Source organism: Nyctereutes procyonoides, unplaced genomic scaffold, assembly GCF_905146905.1.
Source record: "Nyctereutes procyonoides isolate TBG_1078 unplaced genomic scaffold, NYPRO_anot_genome, whole genome shotgun sequence".
NCBI classification, from domain to species: domain Eukaryota; kingdom Metazoa; phylum Chordata; class Mammalia; order Carnivora; family Canidae; genus Nyctereutes; species Nyctereutes procyonoides.
Window position 1 is genome coordinate 32,761,599 of NW_026575049.1, and position 20,762 is coordinate 32,782,360.

The 20,762-nt window shown below is 38.8% G+C and overlaps 2 protein-coding genes across 4 annotated transcripts in view; both read left to right on the forward strand.

Annotated features, from left to right (window-relative positions):
• CRY1 (cryptochrome circadian regulator 1) overlaps window positions 1-16,482 on the forward strand; it is a 107,985-nt gene extending 91,503 nt beyond the window's left edge. The window contains exons 11-13 of one of the 3 annotated variants that reach the window (XM_055328623.1): window positions 3,558-3,629; window positions 3,708-3,807; window positions 4,737-5,377. In XM_055328623.1, coding sequence (XP_055184598.1) covers window positions 3,558-3,629; window positions 3,708-3,807; window positions 4,737-4,863 — 299 coding nt within the window. In that variant the 3' untranslated portion in view covers window positions 4,864-5,377. Of the gene's footprint in view, window positions 1-3,557; window positions 3,630-3,703; window positions 3,808-4,736; window positions 5,378-16,368 lie in introns of those variants that run through there. The other 2 variants (XM_055328622.1, XM_055328621.1) reach the window with 2 other exon arrangements.
• Window positions 16,427-20,231, forward strand: MTERF2 (mitochondrial transcription termination factor 2). Its single transcript, XM_055328626.1, has one exon. It carries the CDS (start codon window positions 16,427-16,429, stop codon window positions 17,582-17,584), a length of 1,158 nt encoding a protein of 385 aa, XP_055184601.1. The 3' UTR covers window positions 17,585-20,231.
• The last annotated feature ends 531 nt before the right edge of the window (window positions 20,232-20,762 follow it).

The window sequence follows — 20,762 nt, forward strand, 5'->3', positions numbered from 1 at the left end:
CTCAAAAATATTAAGAATCCAGACATAAAAGACCACATACTGCATAATTCCATTTATATGAACTATCTAGAAAAGGTGTATCTTCAAAATAAACCAAGGAAGTTAATGGTTAATTTAGATATCGGGGTAGGAATGAGAATGAATGCAAATGGGGATGAAAATGTTCTAAAATTGGATTGTCCTGATGATTACAGAACTCTGTAAAGTTACTAAAAATTATTGAATTGTATACTTAAAACAGGAATTTTATGTTATGTAAATTGTACCTCAGAACCGCTTTTTAAAAAAACTATTCACGGGAATCCCTGGGTGGCTCAGCGGTTTAGCACCTGCCTTCGGTCCAGGGTGTGATCCTGGAGTCCTGGGATCGAGTCCCACATCGGGCTCCCTGCATGGAGCCTGCTTCTCCCTCTGCCTGTGTCTCTGCCAGTCTCTCTCTCTCTGTCTCTCATGAATAAATAAATAAAATCTTTAGAAAAAAATAAAATAAAATAAAAATTAAAAAAAACTATTCACTATATATAATTTCGGAAATTCAGAAAAATAGAGAAGAAAAAATCACCCACAATTCCATTCAGTAAAGACAGTTACTATAAAAATTTTGGTATATTTCCTTTGAATATCTTTTCTGTGCAGTTTTCCCTCCACAATATCTTTAAGTTAGAATTTTATGAATGAAAAACCCTTGGTGCTACGGACAGTGTAACATAAGAGGAGTATGATCATATAAACTTTTTGCCCCAAAAAAAAAAAAAACAAAAAAAAAAACACAAACTTTTTGCCCTTAGAAAATGTGGGATTTTTTAAAAAACAACAAATTTTTTTTTTTTTTTTTTTTATTCATAGAGACACACACAGAGTGAGAGGCAGAGACACAGGCAGAGGGAGAAGCGGGCTCCATGCAGAGAGCCTGATGTGGGACTCCATCCAGGGTCTCCAGGATCATGCCCTGGGCTGCAGGCGGCGCCAAACTGCTGCGCCACCGGGGCTGCCCCAAATATGGGTTTTTTAAAGTTGTTTTCATTCTAAAATTCCCATCTTATATAATTTTGGCATTTGAAATTTAAATACTGCATTATGTCTTTGAAGACATAATGAATATGGGGATTTCTGATTTTTCTAAGTAGCTATGCTAGTCATAAACCAATTGGTCTAGCAAAGATCTTTACTCATTGTCTCTTATACTGTTATTCTTGTGAAAATATAATTTATTGTATTTTTATGGGAAAGTAAGGCAGTTGAGATATTCATGAATTTAGAGACACAGGAAGATTCTGAGTGACTGCTTATTATTTAGCTCTGTAAAGAATAAAATGCTATCTTAAGGAAATTCTGAATGTATTTATTGAGCTTATTAATTTGCCTTTCATCTTCAAAACTAATCACTCCTGATTAATACTATAATTTTTTTTGCTCATTTTTGAACTTTATAGAGTCCTGCTGTTTGTATTCTTTTTTGTATGTGGCTGCTTTCACTCAGTATTTTTTGTTTATGAGATTATTCTTATTTGTCTTAGAACTGGAAGTGGAATAAAATTAATGAAGTTGAGAAAATTAGGTGACTAGTCCGTGATTTAGCCTATCTCTGTGATTCTTCCAGTAAAATTGACTTTTCTTTCCTTGGTATCCCCACTGTATGCCATAGCAGCCTCCACCCCAGCTTAGTAATATTTGTATCCCTAGTACCTGGTATAATCTGTAGCATAAAGGAGCACTTGACAAATGTATAAGTGTGACTAATGTATAAGGTGTATTTGTTGAGATTTCCTTTCTTTTTTTAAAAAAATTTATTTATGGGACGCTTTGGTGGCTCAGTGGTTGAGCCTCTGCCTTTGGCTTAGGTCGTGATCCCAGGGTCTGGGATCGAGTCCCTCATCGGGCTCTCTGCAGGAAGCCTGCTTCTCCCTCTGCCTACATTTCTGCCTCTCTCTGTGTGTGTGTCTCTTATGAATAAAAAAATAAAATCTTTTTTAAAAATTTATTTATTTTAGAGAGAAAGCGAGCAGGGGGAGGGAGAGAAGGAGGTAGAGAATCCTAAGCAGACTCCCTGCTGATTGGGGAACCTGACTCAGGGCTCCATCCTGAGATCATGACCCAAGCGGAAACTGAGTCCAGTGCTCAACCTACTTAGCTACCCAGGCACCCCTGTTGAAGTTTCCGTGATTGCAAAATATATGCAATATGAAACTTAGCATTTAACCATTTTAAATGTACAATTCAGTGGAATTAAGTACATTCACATTGTTATGTGAAGTTTTATTTTATTTTTTAAAAATATTTTTATTTATTTATTCATGAGAGAACAGAGAGAGAGAGAGGCAGAGAGACAGGCAGAGGGAGAAGCAAGCTCCATGCAGGGAGCCCGATGTGGGACTCGATCCTGGGACTCCAGGATCACTCCCTGGGCTGAAGGCAGGCACTTTAACTGCTGAGCCACCCAGGTGTCCCTGTTATGTTAAGTTTTAAATAATCTTGTACAATAATGCAAGGCAGCAAGTATCACTATTAGGGTAAGTCTGATGATAAAACCAGGAGTAGCACCATTCAGTGGTGAATTTACTGGAGTCCAGAATCTGACCTTCAACCTTACAAGTCCAAGAACTGAGTGTTTTTAGTATAATTAGAGGTGACCTTAAGCATCTGACTCTTGATTTGGCTTAGGTCATGATCTCAAGGTAGTTAGATCAAACCCCACATCTGCTCCACCCTGGTTATGTAGCCTGCTTAAAAAATTCTCTCTCTCCCTCTGCCCCTTCCCCTCAAACAAACAAACAAACAAACCATGTGATTTAAAATATAAGCAGGGAATACTAATTATTTATGATGGAGGTATCCCTTTCCAGTGGTAAAAGGCCTCATCCCGGATCAGGGCATGCACTTTCCCAATTTGGAGTACCTGAAAAGCTGAATCCTTTATCCAGAGGAACTTGAGCATGAAATTAAGTAGATTGCCTTGTTCAAACCATGAGGTGACTTTTCTTAGTGGCTAGAATGTGCATATTTGTCCATAATATAGACACACTGACAAAAATGTTTCTCTAGGACCTACCATCTGTGTCAACCTGTTCTCCTATAACATTATTTCTTTTTAGAAATATTAATATAATTCCTTAGGCTAGGTAACTGCCACATTGTGTTTCCTCCTCCTTGTGTGCTTTAATTCTCATCTGGCAGACCCTGTTCACTTATCTCCAAGGACAGATGTTTTGGCCAGGCACTGAATGTGGAATCGAGGGAGAAGAAGTGAAAGGATATATATCTCACTGTTGCCCTATATTTTGCTTCCATGGTCAAGTGTCTAATTGTCATTCAGTAAAGAAATGTTTTTTAGACAAAGATTTTTAGTGATACTGCCTTTGAACCAAAAGTCAACATTTCTATGATCCTAAGTTTAAATTTTCCTAATTTGGGCATGTGATTTTGGTTCCTGTGAAGGATTGAGGTTTAGTCCTAAAAAGCATAAATGCCCTTAATACAATTATTTAAAAATGAATTTGTAGTCTTAATATATATGACTTGGAATTTAAGTAATTTTACTGTGTTTTAAATACTAACAGGTTGCTCTCAAGGGAGTGGTATTTTACACTATGCTCATGGAGACAGTCAGCAAACTCACCTATTAAAGCAAGGTAAGAATGAAGCATTTGAGCATACTGTTCTTTCTACCTTTCCTATCTTAAATATACATTTTTTAAATATATAGGAAGAAGCTCCATGGGCACTGGTCTCAGCAGTGGGAAACGTCCTAGTGAGGAAGAGGACACACAGACTATCGGTCCTAAAGTCCAGCGACAGAGCACTAATTAGGTAAATATTTTAGAGCTCGATTTCTTGTTTTAGTGTGTAATCAACATAAATTAAGACAATTTCCAAAATGGGGCTAATCATTTTTTTCAAACTAGAGAGACTGAGGCATACATTTTTCAGTGATTATTATAAAATCATTTAATTCTTAGACAAGAGAAGTGCATCTCTACTTTTCAAATTGTTGCACTAGATTTTATGGTCATCTTAATTGATCTTTAAATTTGGAAAACTTATGATATTGTGCTTAAGTGATTTCTCAGAAAAAGATATCTTTTTCATTTCCTTACTATGTGACCATGAATTTAAAACAATTAGTGACTTTTTATTTTAGTGGTATTAATATAATTCTTTTATGAACTTTTTCCCAAATCTTTGTCTCTTAAATATTTGTTTCTTTTTCCTATTGTGATACTGCTGAAATCTAAATTCTTTCCAGTTCAAGAATAGTTTAATTTTTTAAGATATTGTCCTTTTTCTTAGAGGTATAAAAAAGCCATGGCTATATTCATGTGGAATATTCATGTGGAATATTATTTTATGATTTAAATTTATATGAAAAGCATCTATAGCAGTATATTTGCCAGTTTTTAAAGACTTATTTCTTCAGTTATCTTAAACTGTTTGCATTTTTAAAATTATTGCTAACTATATTTATCATGGTGAACATTGAGTTATGTATGGAATTGTTGAATCAATATGATGTACACCTGAAACTTAATATAATACTGTATGTTAGTTATACTTCAGTAATAATATACATATAAACAGCAATAATAAAAAGTAAGTTTAAAAAAATTGCTGTTTTTTTAGTATCAATTCTAATTAGACTGTAAATTTCTTGAAGATCAGTAAACACTCATCAAATTTTTTATCATTTAATTCCTTGCAATCAAACTTTACCCAGTTTTTTTTTTCCCCTTAAATCACAGAAAACATTCAGGAGGAATACTGTTGCAGCTGAAATTGGTGGGGAGTTCAATACTTATTTTAGTTAAATTATTTAAAATGTTCTTCATTGATGGAAAGCAGTTACATTTTGAAATGCATTGTTTCTAATGACATTTCTGTAGTTTTAAACTTTTTAATGAATTTCGCATAGGACAAGTGGTAACTTGTATATAAAGAACTTGGTAAAAAATTTGCTTAATGTAAATATAAATAGTCACAATTAGTATAGACCCATCAATATATTTTTGATAATTTTTCATGTATGGTAAAAGTTACAGTGGCAAACTGATATTCTGATATAAAAAAGTTTTGAGAGTCAATGTGGGAAAATAAGGAGGTTTTTAGATTTTCTTAAAAGACTTTGTTAAAATTTTAGGACAAAATTTTCTTGACATCATTGTTTGATCTAACTTTACACTTTGATAATAATGTTTTAGAAAATGTGTGCAATCAAAATTGGTAGTTAGAGCCTCTGTTAACACAGACAATATATGTTTTAAAGCTTCATGTATGCCTGTTTTGACCCAAATCTGTGGAAGTATCATGTGTTAAGTTCTCCCTGTCTCCCTTTGTTCATTTACAGCTAAGTGACCTTGTTATTAAAGTATATGCATATATGGAATCTTGTGTACTTGGTGGTGGTTGTTTTTTCTTTTCTTCTTTTTTGTTTTTGTTTTAGGTAAGAGGGAGAGCGTTGTTACATGAGATGTGATTACAAACTAGAGGGTCTATAAACCACATGTAACCATTCTGGATGAAGGAACAGCTCCCTTTTATTTAGTAGTCTAGTATTTTTCAAAATTATTCCAAATAAGATTACTATCTTCCAAATGCTTTATACTTTAAAAAATACCTATCTGGAAGAAAGATTTAAAATCAAAGAGGTTATTTCAGGTAATGGGGCTTGTAACCATGAGTTAGTCATAACAGTTAATAATGTGGGCTCTGGAGTCCAAGGCTTGTCTCCGCCACTCATTAGCTTTGACACTTTTTTTTTTTAAATTTTTTTATTTATTTATTCATGAGAGACATAGAGAGGCAGAGATGCAGGCTCCTTGCAGGGAGCCCAGTGTGGGACTCCATCCCCGGACCCTGGGATGACGACCTGAGCTGAAGGCAGACGCTCAACTGCTGAGCCACCCAGGCATCCCTCGCTTTGAGATCTTGGGCAAGTTATTAACTTTCTGTGCCTTTTTTTTTTTTCTTATCTACAGTACAGGGATGGGAATAGTATCTGCTTCATACTACATATGAAATGTTCATAAGTGCACCTGGCATGTGGCAGGATAGTCCATAGGCATTAGCTGCAGGCCTGCTCTGTGTTGTATAGCTCCTTAGATTGTGCAGTGTGTATATAGTCTGCCTTACTGTAAGCTGCAGCTGTGGTTGGCCGTTGTTATTTTCATTACTATTATTATCCCATTCCTGTCTATTGTAGGCTAGTTTTTGCCTTTTGGAATTGTGGCTTTTTATTTTCCCAGTCTTTAGTTGTGATAGATGTTCAGTGTGATAATTGTACTTGAAGATAACTTAAGAATAATTTGAGTCTAAAATCCAAAAACAAAAAAAAAAAACAAAAAAAATAAATAAAATCCAAAAACAGTAATATATATTTTTATATGATATGCATTTTAAAAAGCATCCTGAGTAATGAATTAATACTGATTGATAATACTGATTAATAAGTTTCATTACTGAGGAAAGAAAAATATGCCTTTCTTTCACCACTGTTAATAAAGAGTGATATTTTAATTGTTTTTCATGATGGCTTGTATTTAACAAACTACTCTTTGGACTTGATTGTACTGTACAGCATTGAGAAATTCATAGACCTGGAATTTGCCATCATCTAAGGGAATAAAAGATTCGGTGTCATTTTTTGTTTTGTTTTTTTTGTTTTGTTTTGTTTTGTTTTGTTTTCTTTTAAGTAGGCTCCACAACACGGGGCTTGAACTCATAAGCCTGAGATCAGGACCTGAGCAGAGATCGAGTGTCAGATGCTTAACAGACTGAGCCACCCGGGTACCCCCCTAAAAGATTCAGTTTTAATATGAATAAATATTTAAGTAAAATAACAGTGTTTCAGCATTGACACTTATATTTTACTTTTAAATGTAAGGGGATTTTGTTTCTTAGGGGAGTTTTGGAAAGCTTTTTCAGTTTGTTTAAATTGTAACTAAAAAGAATCACTGAAAGGGAAAGACAGGTATCAGTGTATTCCAGTAGAGCAAGTGTTTGAATAGTGTTTTCCCCTAAGCAAGAAGGGTTAGTGTTCTGAAAACCCTGCTAGTGGTTGAGGGATTTAAGAACTTTTATTCATTCAGGAAATATATCTTGATATCTTGTTAACAAAAACTGTTCTGTTCTGGCAACTTGGAAAAATTGGGTTGAGGAAAATGAACTTTTGAAAGAACCTTTGCAAAGTTTTTATGTTTTTACATTCAGTTGAAATAAATTCATAAACCTGGGATATAAAAGACTAATAATAGTATATTTTTAATGCACCTCTTAAGTACTAGACACTTCAGGATCTGCCCACAATTTCAAACATGTTTATAATATTCTTATAGGTAATATCCATAATATTGGCTTCTTTCCTCCATTTCTCCATTCAAGTGGACTTTTTTTTCCCTGGTTGCATGCGTCCTAGAAATTCCCTGAATATGTGGAATGGAAAAAATTTTAGGTAGCATTTATTTAATACAGTTGACATTGCTGACTTGGTCAATTTCAATTTGATCACAATGCACAGGGTCATATGTATTGCCATTTCTTAACACAATTATGTGGAGCCCTGGTACAAGCTAAATTGCCAGCGCCTAGTGTGCATGTTTGCTCCTGTCTTCCTGATCAGTGATTGCAGCATGTACTTCTAAAGTGCTTGAGTTTACACTCCTTAATTTCCTTCTCTTCTCTGTATCCTACTCTAATTCCCTTTTGCTAAATGCAGTGAAACATTTTGGTTTATCTGGACCCCAGATCCTTGTATTGCAGGAAAAAAATGTTCAATAAAGCCACAAATTAATAGGATTTTTATATAAGGATAACTCAGAAGGAGAAGGATTACTAGACCACTCCCTGATCTCACATACATTAGCTACTCATTTAATTCTAGAATGTCCTGGAGATCAAAATTGATCTTGAGATAAGGAGCTAGAATTCTTGCTGCTACTTTGTGTAATTAAAGTACAAATGTCAGTCCCTCTCAAAAAGCCTACTGAGCACAAACTATATTAAGGCTAGACTCCAGTTAGCAATTACTGGGTTCCTATAATGTGTCACATACTGTTCATAGGAAAATAAATTCATAAGTATCCACAAGGAGTTCACAAAATGAGAGGGCAGTCTGGAAGAATTATAGTGGTGTATGTTCAGGCCACGTTAGAGTTGTGCACGGTGTGCTGTGAAACATGAAGGGAGAGATCTCCAGTCTAGGAAAAATCACAGTTTTCTCACTCCAACTCTACACAGGAGTATAGGACAACTAGGCAGGGTGGGGACACCCTGTCTTTGGAAACGAAATTGACCTTGTTGGGATTAATGTTATGGGTTGTGAATGTCTTTGTCCTCCACTGTTCTACGTGTAAACTTCATCAGGACAGGGAATGTACTTTATTCCCTCTTGTCTTGTCTTCTCATAGCTGTTTCACATGCTTGGAACTTAATAGGCATACCATAAAGATTTGTTGATTGATAGATAAATGTGAAAATAAATGGGATAGACATTGAGACTGGCTTTAAGGAGAGATTAGTTTATGAGGTTAGCATCACAGGTAATAATTAGAATGTAAACCACTGGGCAGTTCATCAGAAAAGGCAAGTATTTAGGTCAAAGTGGCAGGCTTTTTTTTTTTTTTTTTTTTTTTTTTTGAGGGAGGCTTTCAAAGACGAGTTAGACACAGTCGCTCACTACTGGGGGTGGATGGGAGAGGTAGCAGGAAGACTAGATATGTTCCAAAGAGGTTTTTGTTTGTTTTTTGATCTACATTTCTTTTGTAAATTAGTTCTTTACCTATCAAATTATTTTTGGAACTCTGAATGGCTATAACTTAGAGGTACAGCGGTTTCTGAGTTACTTTTACGTTTCTTCTTATGGGCTGGTGACATTCCCCAAGGTACCGCACTCCCGGGTTTCTAATTGCTGGCAGGGAAAGGGTGTGAAAATGCCAGGCGAAGTAACTGCTGGCACCTGGCTGTGTTCCCAAGAAGGCGGATTCCCACGCCGGCCGGCCCCCGCCGCGCAGCCCGCCCCCGCCGCGCAGCCCCGCCCCGCCGCGCAGGCACGCCTTGCGTGAGGGTCACGTAGCCTGTGTCCCGCACCTTGATTGGCTGTGTTGGGACTGCGGTTACATCCTCGGGCTCCGATTGGCTGCGGGTAGAGGGGCAGGTGGCCGGGACGGCGGTGCTGAGGGGAGTTCGCGGCGTTCTCGGGACCCTAGTCTCGGGACCCTGCCCCCTGTTCCCAGGCCTCGGGAAGACTGCAGGCTACGGGAAATCTCTGCGGGGGGAGGGAGGAAGGACGGAGGGACCCGGGACTCACTGCGTCTTGCATGGAGTGGACAGGTGAGTCGCACACCTTTCTCCGCCCCCGGGGGTGAGCCTTAGCCACGCCCCGGCTGACAGGCGTGGGTCGGGGGCCGCGCACCGCGGAACCGGACCCCCCCTCGCTTCCCCCCCCCCCCGGCCCCCCGCCAGTCGCTCAGCGCGCTCGGGCTGCTTGGCGATGGATGCCCAGGCGCCGCAGTCAGAAGCTCCTCTAGAAAAGCGCAGGCCCCACACGATGGATGTGTGACTTTCGCTCATTCCCGGAGATTCTCTTCCTTCGGTTCTCATTTTTACTTCCTAACAAATATTGGGGTTAATTTGGAACTGTCAGCAGATCATACAGGTTATAAGAGTAGAACTTAATTATTACTGATGATGTGGAGCGAACTGTATTAAGTATGAAAATTGCACACATTTCCAGAATTGAACTTAACTCCTCAAGAATGCTTAAGAAACATGAAGTATCTGGGGATAGACCATGTTATGAGTTAACATTTGCTAAGAGCATTACTGTGTAGGGCACAGGCTAAGAGCTGTACTCTGGAGCCAAGTTGTTGGGTTTGAATCCAAGGTCTGCTCTTTATTAGCTGAGCAGCCTTGGGAATGTTACTTTACTCTGTTTCCTCATCTTTAAAATGGGCTGTGGTGGTTTAATAACGTTTCCAAATGCTCTGTAAGTAGTTTATGGTATTAACTTAGTCTTCACAGTCACTCAGGATATGGTGTCCCCATTTTCTGACACTGAGGCACAGAGAGGTGATGTGACTTTTTCCCAAGTCCCAAGACAACCAATGACCAGGAATTAAGCTCTGGCAGAACACAGTTTTACATACCATATTAGATTGCCTCATGGAGTGGGTTTGTGCATTCAGTCTCAGTTGTCAAATAACTGATTGTGTTCCTCTGTGGGCCAAGTTCTTTGCTGGGAACAAGAGGGAGACAAACAGCACTCAGACCCTGTCCTCCCAGTGCTTGCAATCTAGTGCAGGTTGTTTAGAGCTGGGCTGCAGGGTGCCCATGAATCCTGGTAAAATCTTTTGCAAGATGTGAGTATAGGTCTTCCCCCTGCCCCTTTTTGGGAAGAGTCTGGCTCTTACCAGGTTCTCTAATGGGTCTGTGATCCAAAGATATGAAGAAACATTTTGGCAGACCTGACAAATGTAATGTAATGACTGACAACACAGCATGAGCTTAAAAAAAAAGGAAAACCACTGGTTGGATGAATGAAGAACTTTACAGGAGTTTCACTTCTACAGTAGGGTCAAGAGGGTGCTGTGTGAGAGCACACATGAGGTCCTCCTGTCCAGGAATGCCCCCTAGAGTCAGCAATGCCAATGAAGTGAAGGGTAGGGAAGCAATTCATTGGAACATGAATTGGAACATGGCCCTCATGGAGGGTGAGAGAAAAACACATGAACAGCTGCAGCTATGACAGTGGCACAAGGAGAGGTCTGTGGTGCCATCAAAGCCTATAATGGGGACTGGAGGCTTCATCCATTTATGATGGAAGTTTCCCTGGGAAAGTGACACTCAGACCTAGGAGTTAGGCAGGGGCACTTTGGGCATGGGCAAAGCCTTCAGAGCCCCGGTGGTAGGAACCGGTACAGTACCAGGGACTGGAAAGAACTGGGTGGCTGTGGGGTTGGGGATGAGGCGGGCGAGCACAGATTTGGATAGTAACAGAACCCAGACAGAAAGGCCGTTTAGACCATGGTGTAAAGACATTTTTATTTTGTTTTATGTCTTTATCCTAAAGTGCCATTGAAAAGTTTATTGCAGGGAGGTGACAAGATCACATTTTGAGAAGAAGTTGGAGAGAAGCCCAAGTGATTAACTGAAGCCCTGGATGAGGACAGGATCTCTGAGGAGAAACTGGAAGGTAAGAAGAGAAGGTCTAGAATCAAGCCTTGAAGATGAGCCTGCAGAGGAGAGAGATAAAGGGAAGTCAGAGTGTAGCAAGGAGGGGGAGGAAAGCTGAGAGAGGGGGAAGTCCTGGAAATCAGGTGAGAGTATTTCATGGAGAAAGTAGTCAACCCTGCTGAAAGCTGCAGAGGTCAAAAGAGGAACGAACAGGACTCATGGGCTCTAATCGCATGGAAGGTTTTTACTGCGATCTATATAATAGGAGGAGAGGAAGTGGAAAGAAAGATCTGCAAGAATTAACTGAGGGTAAGAGAAAATAGGGTTTTAGCTGGAGTGGAAGGTGTTTAGTGGAAGTGGAGTGAGAAGAGCCATTGAGCTGAAGGAGTGAGTCTGTGAGAAAGAAGGGCTCTGGAGATTTCAGGGCAGAGAGGTTAGGATCAGCACAGCGGCAGGGATTACCCTGCATACTGAAAGGTATAGCTATAGGAAAGGGCAGAGGAAGCTGGAGGTCCGAGCTGAGGAGATTTGACATCGTTGGTTGGGGATGTGCAAGAGTGCGTTGACCCAGAGGTGGTTTTACAAGGTGTGGCAGAGGTAGCCAAGTGTGCAGCAAAGAAATTAGCCTCAGGGCTCATTCAGGGACTTGTAGGATGGGGGGCGGGGGCAGAGGCAGGTGGAATCCCAGGCTACATCTAATGTAGGGTTAAGGAGGCCTCACAGATGGTGAAGAAAGGAAAGATTGTTCAAAAACAGTGCTTAGAGACAAACTAACCTTTTGATAATCTGTTTAGACTTTCAGCTCACACCAGAAATGTCAAGTGAATTAAAGGAGCTCACTTTTTAAAATCAAAAATATAGAAGGACATATGGGTGAATTTTTATCTGATCACATACATATAAGCAGTAGGAATCATCAAGGAAAGGAAAACTTCTGTGACCCTTGACCTCTAAAAATTAACCACTCTGTTCTGACACGTGCTCTACTGCGTATGAACCTTGAAGATGTTATGCCAAGTGCAAAACATAAGCCAAATGCAACAGGACAAATACTGTTTGATACCATTTATGTGAAGTACCAGGAATAGGCAAATTCCTAGAGACAGAAAGTAGAAAAGAAATTACCAGGGGCTGAGAGGAGGAAGGCTTGAGGAGTAATTGTTTAATGTGAAAGGAGTTTGTGTTTGGGGTAATGAAAAAGTTCTGGAAATAGTGGTAGAGGTTGTACAACATTATGAATTTACTTACTACCACTGGATTTTATACTTAAAAATGGTTACAGTGGTAAAGTTTATACCTTACCACAATAAAAAATGTAAACACTTTGATAATTCTGGAATATACCATAAAAAACTGAAAGTGAACTAGAGAGACGATTGTGTTTTTTTTTTTTTAATATATGAAGAGTTCGTATAAGTTTTTTAAAAAGCAAAAAGATTGCAGTTTAAAAAGGCAGGAATAGTTCATTCACAAAAGGAATTAAAGATGGGCAAAATAATGCATTAAGCTCAGCCTCATTAATAGAAGAAAATGAAGTTAAATTAGTATTGTGTTCATTTTTCAGACATTAAAATTAAAAATGATGAATCAGGGGACACCTAGGTGGCTTAGCGGTTGAGCCTTCGGCTCAGGGTGTGATCCTACAGTCTAGGGATCGAGTCCCACATCGGGCTCCCTGCATGGAGCCTGCTTCTCCCTCTGCCCATGTCTCTGCCTCTCTCTCTCTGTGTCTCTCCTGAATAAATAAATAAAATCTTTAAAAAAATTAAAAAACTGATGAATCAGTCATACTGCTTGGTCAACTGAGTTATTTTTCTGGATAGTAAGTTAACAACCTAGCTTTTCAAATGTTCCCACATCTCCCCTTCAGTAATTCTACTCCTAGGAATTCATCCTAAAAGAAAAAACGATGAAATGTGGACAGGTAACAGTCACCATATAACAGGTATTACAAATAGCTCAAATACTCAGTGTTAGGGGATGAATTACAGAATTACAATATATCTATCCCATATATCATGTACTCATTTTAAATGTTTATGGAGTGTTTTTGATGCCAAGGTTACTTAGAGTGGATAAAATAAAAGAAGAAATAATTTGTATATATAATGTGTGTTAATTGTAGAGGAGTCACAACATTTGTGTTCTTCACTTTTGCAGTCAACTGTTTGCTCATCAGAGAGAGAGAGACTGAGAAGGAGCAAGATGGCTTTAATTGTGAGACAACTCACTGAGCACATAATAGTTCACCCTGAAGTAAGCAGGAAATGTGAGACGGCCTGCTTTACCCTCAGATTCATTGGGCAGGAATGTCTTGGTGTGGTCAGCATGGTGCTAATGTTTAATCTGTCATTTTGTATAGTACAACCCCCTCACTAAACCAAATATTTCATCTGGTGCTTGGCCAAACACCAGAATTTTCTAGTGCAGGAGGAACCCCTTGCTATACTGGACTTATAAGAAGACATGTCTGTATTTAGTATGGTTTCTGCTTAAGATATTTTTGAGAAAAATTCTGAGTCTTCACAAGTTCAAATTGTAGGATGAGCTTAGACCCTAATTCTCATATACAAGGTAGCTTTGCTTTATGTATTTAAAAATCATAACAAAGGGGACAAGAATCAGAAAAAAACAGATGTGTCAATTATGAACAGTTGTGAAGGACTTTCCCACACCTTAGTCTTTTTGCAAATTCCCTTTGGTGAGAACATCTTGCTTTTATAAGCAATTACTTGGGACAACTAAAGCATTTAAAATAGTTTTCATGGGCAGCCCGGGTGGCTCAGCGGTTTACTGCCACCTTCAGCCCAGGGCGTGATCCTGGAGACCCGGGATCGAGTCCCACGTCTGACTCCCTGCGTGGAGCCTGCTTCTCCCTCTGCCTGTGTCTCTGCCTCTCTCTCTGTGTGTCTCTCATGAATAAATAAAATCTTAAAAATTAGTTTTCACAATTTTCACTTATTCTTTGTAGATAATGCACTTCTGTCTAAAATACAATTTAAAGTCCTATTACTATAAGAATTTTAGCTCCAGGTGTTTGCTAGCAATGGCTACTATTTATTGAGTGCTTACTATGTACCAGGCTCTGTGCAAAAGTACTGGACTCACAGTATCTCTGTATACTGTAAAAGTTTATGTACTTTGTTTCCCTTTTACAGTTGGTACTATTAGTAGTTGTACTTATTGAACATTTACTGTGAGGCACTGTTCTAATCACTACTTGTTTACTTACTTAATCTGAGGCTAAGTAACTGTCCCAACAAGATGACCCCATAAATTAGAACGAGGACTGAGCTCGGACATTGTGGCCACAGAGCCAGTGCTTCTTCCAGCATGTGGTACAGATGTGAGGCCCAAGACTGGGTGGGACTCCAGATTAGATCTGCTTGTACCCATCCTTACTATGTAGTATATCTCCTGCTTCCTGTTAAAATCCATGATCCTCTTAGAAATTTTTTTTTCTCTTAGAAATTTTTAAATAGCTTAATATTTACATTTTGGTTGTTTGGAGTCATCTAAAGGAAACTGGTAATAGGAATTATATGAAAAATACTCTGGTTGAACCATGAGAAGTAAAACAAACTATGCTTATAATTATTTGGGACACCATGGCACTCACAATGAGCTATTATCACAAATGGTAAACCAAACTGAGAACATGGTTGCTTGTTATTTTTCCTTAGAGAATAGTGATTTATTTGCCTTAGTTAGGACAGGCTTGAAAGTGAAAAGTCCTTGGCATGTATGGCAATGGCATTATTAAGGGTAGGGGTTGGATTATGGCTTTTTTCAACTTTCCTTCAAACCTATAAATAGGAAAGGAAGGTTATTAACTAGCTAAGTAAGTAGTTCATGCTTTTGTGGCAGGGATGTGACACTTAACCCTCTAAGGTACTGAAAGTTAAGATGCGCCTTGGGTGGCTCAGTCGGTTAAGAGTCTGCCTTCAGCTCAGGTCATGATCTCAGGGTCCTTGGATGGAGCCTGTGTTTGGTGGGAAGGTGTCCCTGCTTAGCGGAGTGTCTGCTTCTTCCTCTTTCTCTGCCATTCCTCCCCTCCCTGCCTTGTACATGCTCTCTCTCAAATAAATAAAATCTTAAAAAAAAAAGTTAAGACAGCAAACTAGACATGTTTACATTACGCTGATAAGGAAATCGTGCCAAAGTCCATATGCATTAAGCACAGTATAGCCATCTCTAGGGACCTAAGGCTGTCAAGTGGGGACAGCTGGTTAGACTGCTGTAAAGAAGTACGGTCCCTATTCCACTTAATTTGATTGCCCGTTGCTCCTCTGGGGCAATTACGTAGCATTCCTCACTTTATCTGGCTAGGACTTTAATTTTGGATTTATAAAAAGGATTTTCACATAATTCTCATAAAATAAGTTTATACTTTATATATTTAGAGTTTATACTTTTATCATTATTATTACTATTATTAAAATGTTAATTTTAGGGATCCCTGGGTGGCGCAGCGGTTTGGCGCCTGCCTTTGGCCCAGGGCGCGATCCTGGAGACCCGGGATCGAGTCCCACGTCGGGCTCTCGGTGCATGGAGCCTGCTTCTCCCTCTGCTTGTGTCTCTGCCTCTCTCTCTCTCTCTCTGTGACTATCATAAATAAATAAAAAAATAAAATAAAATAAAATGTTAATTTTAAATAAATTGACTGGGTATTAATCATTCAGCAGAAATATTTACTCTAAAATATAAAATTAGAGATGACTCCCCAATAAGTATTTGCTCTAGCTAAATGTTAGGAAAAAAGAAAACCCTGTGTGTGTGTGTGTGTGTGTGTGTGTGTGTGTGTGTGTGTGTGAAAAGTAAAATATGTCTCCTAAAGAAAAACAACAGTTGTGGGAAAGGGAATTTGTGTCAGAATAACATTTGAGGTCTTTGAATCCTTGAACTCTATGGACTTGCTACTGAGCTATAAAATGGAAATTATTCACAAGGTTGTGGCAAAGCTCAACATAGACAATGTGTTTGTAACAAATGTCTTAAGTTGTGAAGAGGTGTATTAGTTACTTTATAAATTACTTAAGAGGATATATATAATATTTCACAGAAAGTTTGAGGCTAACTTTGGCAAAATTCAGTTTTTCTAAGTTAAATCTGTGTTATTTCTGTGCTTATTGCTTAGAGCCCAAATATGTGGTTGTATTCTGAAAGTCAGAACCCCTTATATTAAAACCTGTGTTTTTTTTGTTACAGGTATGATGAGTACATTCTGAGTCCCAGGATAGTGGGAAGCCACCAATGGAGTGCAAGCATGCTATGGAAATTGCTGATAAGATCCCAGCTGTGCAGGCTGTGTTCCTTCAGAAAGATGCTGTCGGCTTCAAAATACAGACCCTCTTTAGCGTCCTTCACCTATACAACTGATCATCAGTCAAACAAAGAAAATAAAAGAACAGTGGAAAAACTCTATAAATTTTCAGTTGACATCAGGAAAATTCGCAGATTAAAAGGCTGGGTCCTTTTTGAAGATGAAACCTATGTTGAAGAAGTTGCAAATGTTTTACAACAACTAGGTGCCGATGAAGCTACTGTTGCCAGTATTTTGGAACGCTGCCCAGAAGCAATTGTCTGCAGTCCAACCACTGTTAACACTCAGAGAGAACTCTGGCAGTTGGTCTGCAAAAACGAGCAAGAGTTAGTTAAGTTAATAGAACAGTTTCCAGAATCTTTCTTTACTATTAAAGACCAGGAAACCCAGAAGCTGAACATTCAGTTCTTTCAAGAGTTGGGACTCAAAAATGTGGTCATTGGCAGATTTTTGACAACTGCATCTAATATTTTTCATAACCCTATTGAGAAAAATAGGCAAATGATAAGTATTCTCCAAGAGAGTTACCTAAATTTGGGTGGCTCTGAGGCCAACATGAAAGTTTGGTTACTGAAATTATTAAGCCAGAATCCATTTATATTGCTAAATTCTTCTGCAGCTATAAAGAAAACACTAGAATTTCTCCAGGAGCAACGTTTCACAAACTTTGAAATTCTCCAGCTTTTATCCAAACTCAAAGGATTTCTTTTTCAACTTTGCCCAGGAAATATACAGAATAGCATTTCCTTCTCTAAAAATGCCTTTAAATGCACAGATCATGACCTGAAGCAATTAGTTTTGAAATGTCCTGCCATTTTATATTACTCTGTTCCAGTTTTGGAAGAGAGAATTCAGGGATTACTGAAAGAAGGGATTTCCATAGCTCAGATAAAAGAGACTCCCATGGTTCTTGAATTAACACCACAGATAGTGCAGTACAGGATAAGGAAACTGAATTCCCTAGGCTACAGAATAAAAGATGGACATCTAGCAAATTTAAATGGAACAAAAAAAGAGTTTGAGGCTAACTTTGGCAAAATTCAGGCCAAAAAAGGAAGGCCGTTATTTAACCCTGTGGCACCATTAAATGTTGAAGAGTAACTTGGGGACTGCTGCTGCTTTATAGTATCGCAGAGTAGTGAAGCTGAGTAGCAAAGACTTAAGTGATTCAGGCAGTTTATAGGCACTACTACTTTTAAGAAACTACTAACCTTTTGAGTTGTGTCTAAGTTAATTCCAAAGTAGACAATCTGACTCCTTTGCTATATTTTAAACTATAAACTGCATTTATTTTAAATAAATTTGGTAAATAAAGTTGGTAATTTTGATTTTGAGCTATTTTTAAAAACTCCTATACTAGTAAGTGGCACATCAGAATGATAACTTTATCAGAGAATCCTTTCTAAGAAATTGCCAGGTGCACTCCCTTAATGCAGAGTATGGATACGTTTTTATTTGTGTAGCACATTTCGTCTGGGACATAGATCCAGTCTTCTTCCTCACCACCAGCTCTGAAACATCACTCTGCTGTGGTCTGAATCCGGTGTGTCTTAGTGTTAAGTGAAATTAGCAAACTTCTAATATTTTTTTTTTTCGAGAAAGCTGATTTTATCTCTTGGTTGTGATAAAGGAGTGCCTTTGAGAACCAACTATTTCTCATCCAAAAAAGAATAGAGCTTACTTGTGTGGTTTGTTTAAAACTGACCATCTCCTCTCATAGAACTCCTTTATGTGCACTGATTACTTTCCCCATTTTATAGATGAGGAAACAAGCTTAGAGAGGCCTGCCAAGTGATAGAGCCCAGATTTATTGTGATCTGACTTCTGTTCAAACCTGTGAATAGAAAAAGGATTGCTTAAGAATTGGCATTAATTAAGAAAAGTTATACCCTGGGGTGCCTGGACGGCTCAGGAGGTTGACCTCAACTCTTGGATTCAGGTCGGCTCCTGATCTCATGGCTCCGTGCTCAGCGGGAGTCTGCTTGGATATTCCCTCCCTCTGCCCCTTCCTCCTCTCTTGCTTGCTTTCTCTCAAGTAAATGAATCTTTTTAAAAAAAAAAAAAAAGCCACACCCTTACATGACATGCCAAAGGAGTATCAGCTACAAACTTAGGGATTTTTATGCAAAATTCCTTAAATATGAAATGATCTAACTTACATACATTTGAAGTAAGCAGTATTTTAGAAAACTGAAAATCCAGGTCTGGCTCTGAAAGGGAAAGTGTGTGATGGTACTGATTTTAGTAGCATTCCAAGTTTCTATTTCTAAATCTTGTTCCAAGATAAACATTACCCAGATAAAGACTGGCTCACTTCCAGCTGTGCAGTTTGAACTCTGTAACAAATATACAGTTGACCTTAACACTCCAGTATCTGTGTCCTGTGTGTGCATGGTCTTAAATAATGAAAGACCTTTATTCATTAAGCAAATGCAAGTAATTCTCACTATCCACATCTGTTAGGTTCCTTAGGGTAGTGAAAGAGACTCCTGTGCAGCAACTACTAAGTGCCTGGCATATTGTGCTTCAGAACCCTAAGGGCTGAATGCCACCATTTACTGTTCTACAGATGAGGAGACACAGGCACAAAAAGGGTCACTTACCTACCCAAAGTTAAACAGGAATGTTTGTTCAAGAAAAAGAATGGCAGCCAGTAATAGTTGGGTCAGGAAGGAGTGTCAGGGGAGAGTGGCACAGGTTAAGAGTGTCACCTGTCCATCTGAGGAAGAGCATCTCATTCTAAGTGTGATGGGAAACCCTTGGAAAATTTCTTTTGGTTGCTGTCCTGACATAATTATCAGTGGTGCACTTTATCTTCCACTCTGTCTCCTAGTTTGGAATAGATTATACATTTAAATGGTTACCTTAGTTCTATTTTGAGATGCCTGCTAGATAACTGAGCAGACATGTCAAACAGGCAAATGGCCAAGTCTGGAACTGTGAGAAGTCAGGGCGAGAGAGAGAGATTCAGGGATCATCTGTGTATCTATGATATTTAAAGCTGCAATTCTAAATGGGGTTGCCTAGAAATAGATTATAGATTTGTAGTAGTGGCTGGCCATGCCAGGGAAGAGTTGATCAAAATAAGAGGTCTGCCAAGAAAAGAGGGCATGGTCAATAATATTGAATGCCACAGAGTGGTCAACTAAGATACAGATAAGTGACCAATGGATTTGGCAACAAGGAAATCACTGGTGGGGGGTGCCTGGGTGGCTCAGCAGTTGAGCATCTGCCTTCGGCTCAGGGCGTGACCCCAGGGTTCTGGGATCGAGTCCCACTTCGGGCTTCCTGCAAGGAGCCTGCCTCTCTGTGCCTCTCATGAATAAATAAATCTTAAAAAAAAAAAAAAGGAAATCATTGGTTGGCCCTATCAGGAGTGATTGTGGTGCAATGAGAATGTAAGAAGACAACTGGAGCGGACTGCAAGGACAGGAGATGGCTAAGAGGCAGGGACTATATAAAGTTTTTCAAGAACTGCAAAGGGAAGCCAGAAAATGAAGGTTTTAAGATTAGGCATAATTTTTCTTTAAAGAAAGCAAATACCAGAAAGTGCTTCTATGCTGATAGGTATGACTCAGGAGAACGATGGAAGAGATGGAAAAACTGCAGGATTAATATCCTGCAGGGAGTGAAAGTGAACGGATGTTGGGTCAGAGCACTGGTCCACAGAACACGGGAATGGATGCAGGCAGGTTGATGGAGTAAGTGGCATGAGAGAACAGTTACTGCTAGGTTGCCTCTTTACACAGGGCAGTAGAATGGGGGAGGGGGTTACTGCAGGAGGGTTGGGAAGGAAGGTACGGGGTGATGGTTCTTAGTAAGAAAACGAACATACATGAGGGTATATGAGAAAGTTCGGCAGAGTTGAGTGGCCATTAATTTGAAAAAAGCTTAGTATACATCAGCAAAATTGAGGTGCTTAGGTGAAGGTATGGAAAACCAAAGGCAGTTTCAGTTATAGATACACATTTGTAGCTTACTCTGACTTAAGATTAAATTTTTAGAAAATACACATTCATGGCCAAACATGCAGTATCCAGACTTTATTTTCCCTTAGACCGAATCCTATTCCATAGTTTTTAGTCCTTGAACCTTTCTGCCTTTTTCCATAATTGCATTCTTATTCAGGTCTTTCTTCCTAGATAAAATTTTAAATATTCAAAGTCAACAACATAGCAAAGAGACAGCCTTACATAAAACACTAGAGTCAAATTTTACTTCATGGAAAAAGGCTCTAATAACAAAATTATTTCTTTTAAACAGTTTATAATGATACTAA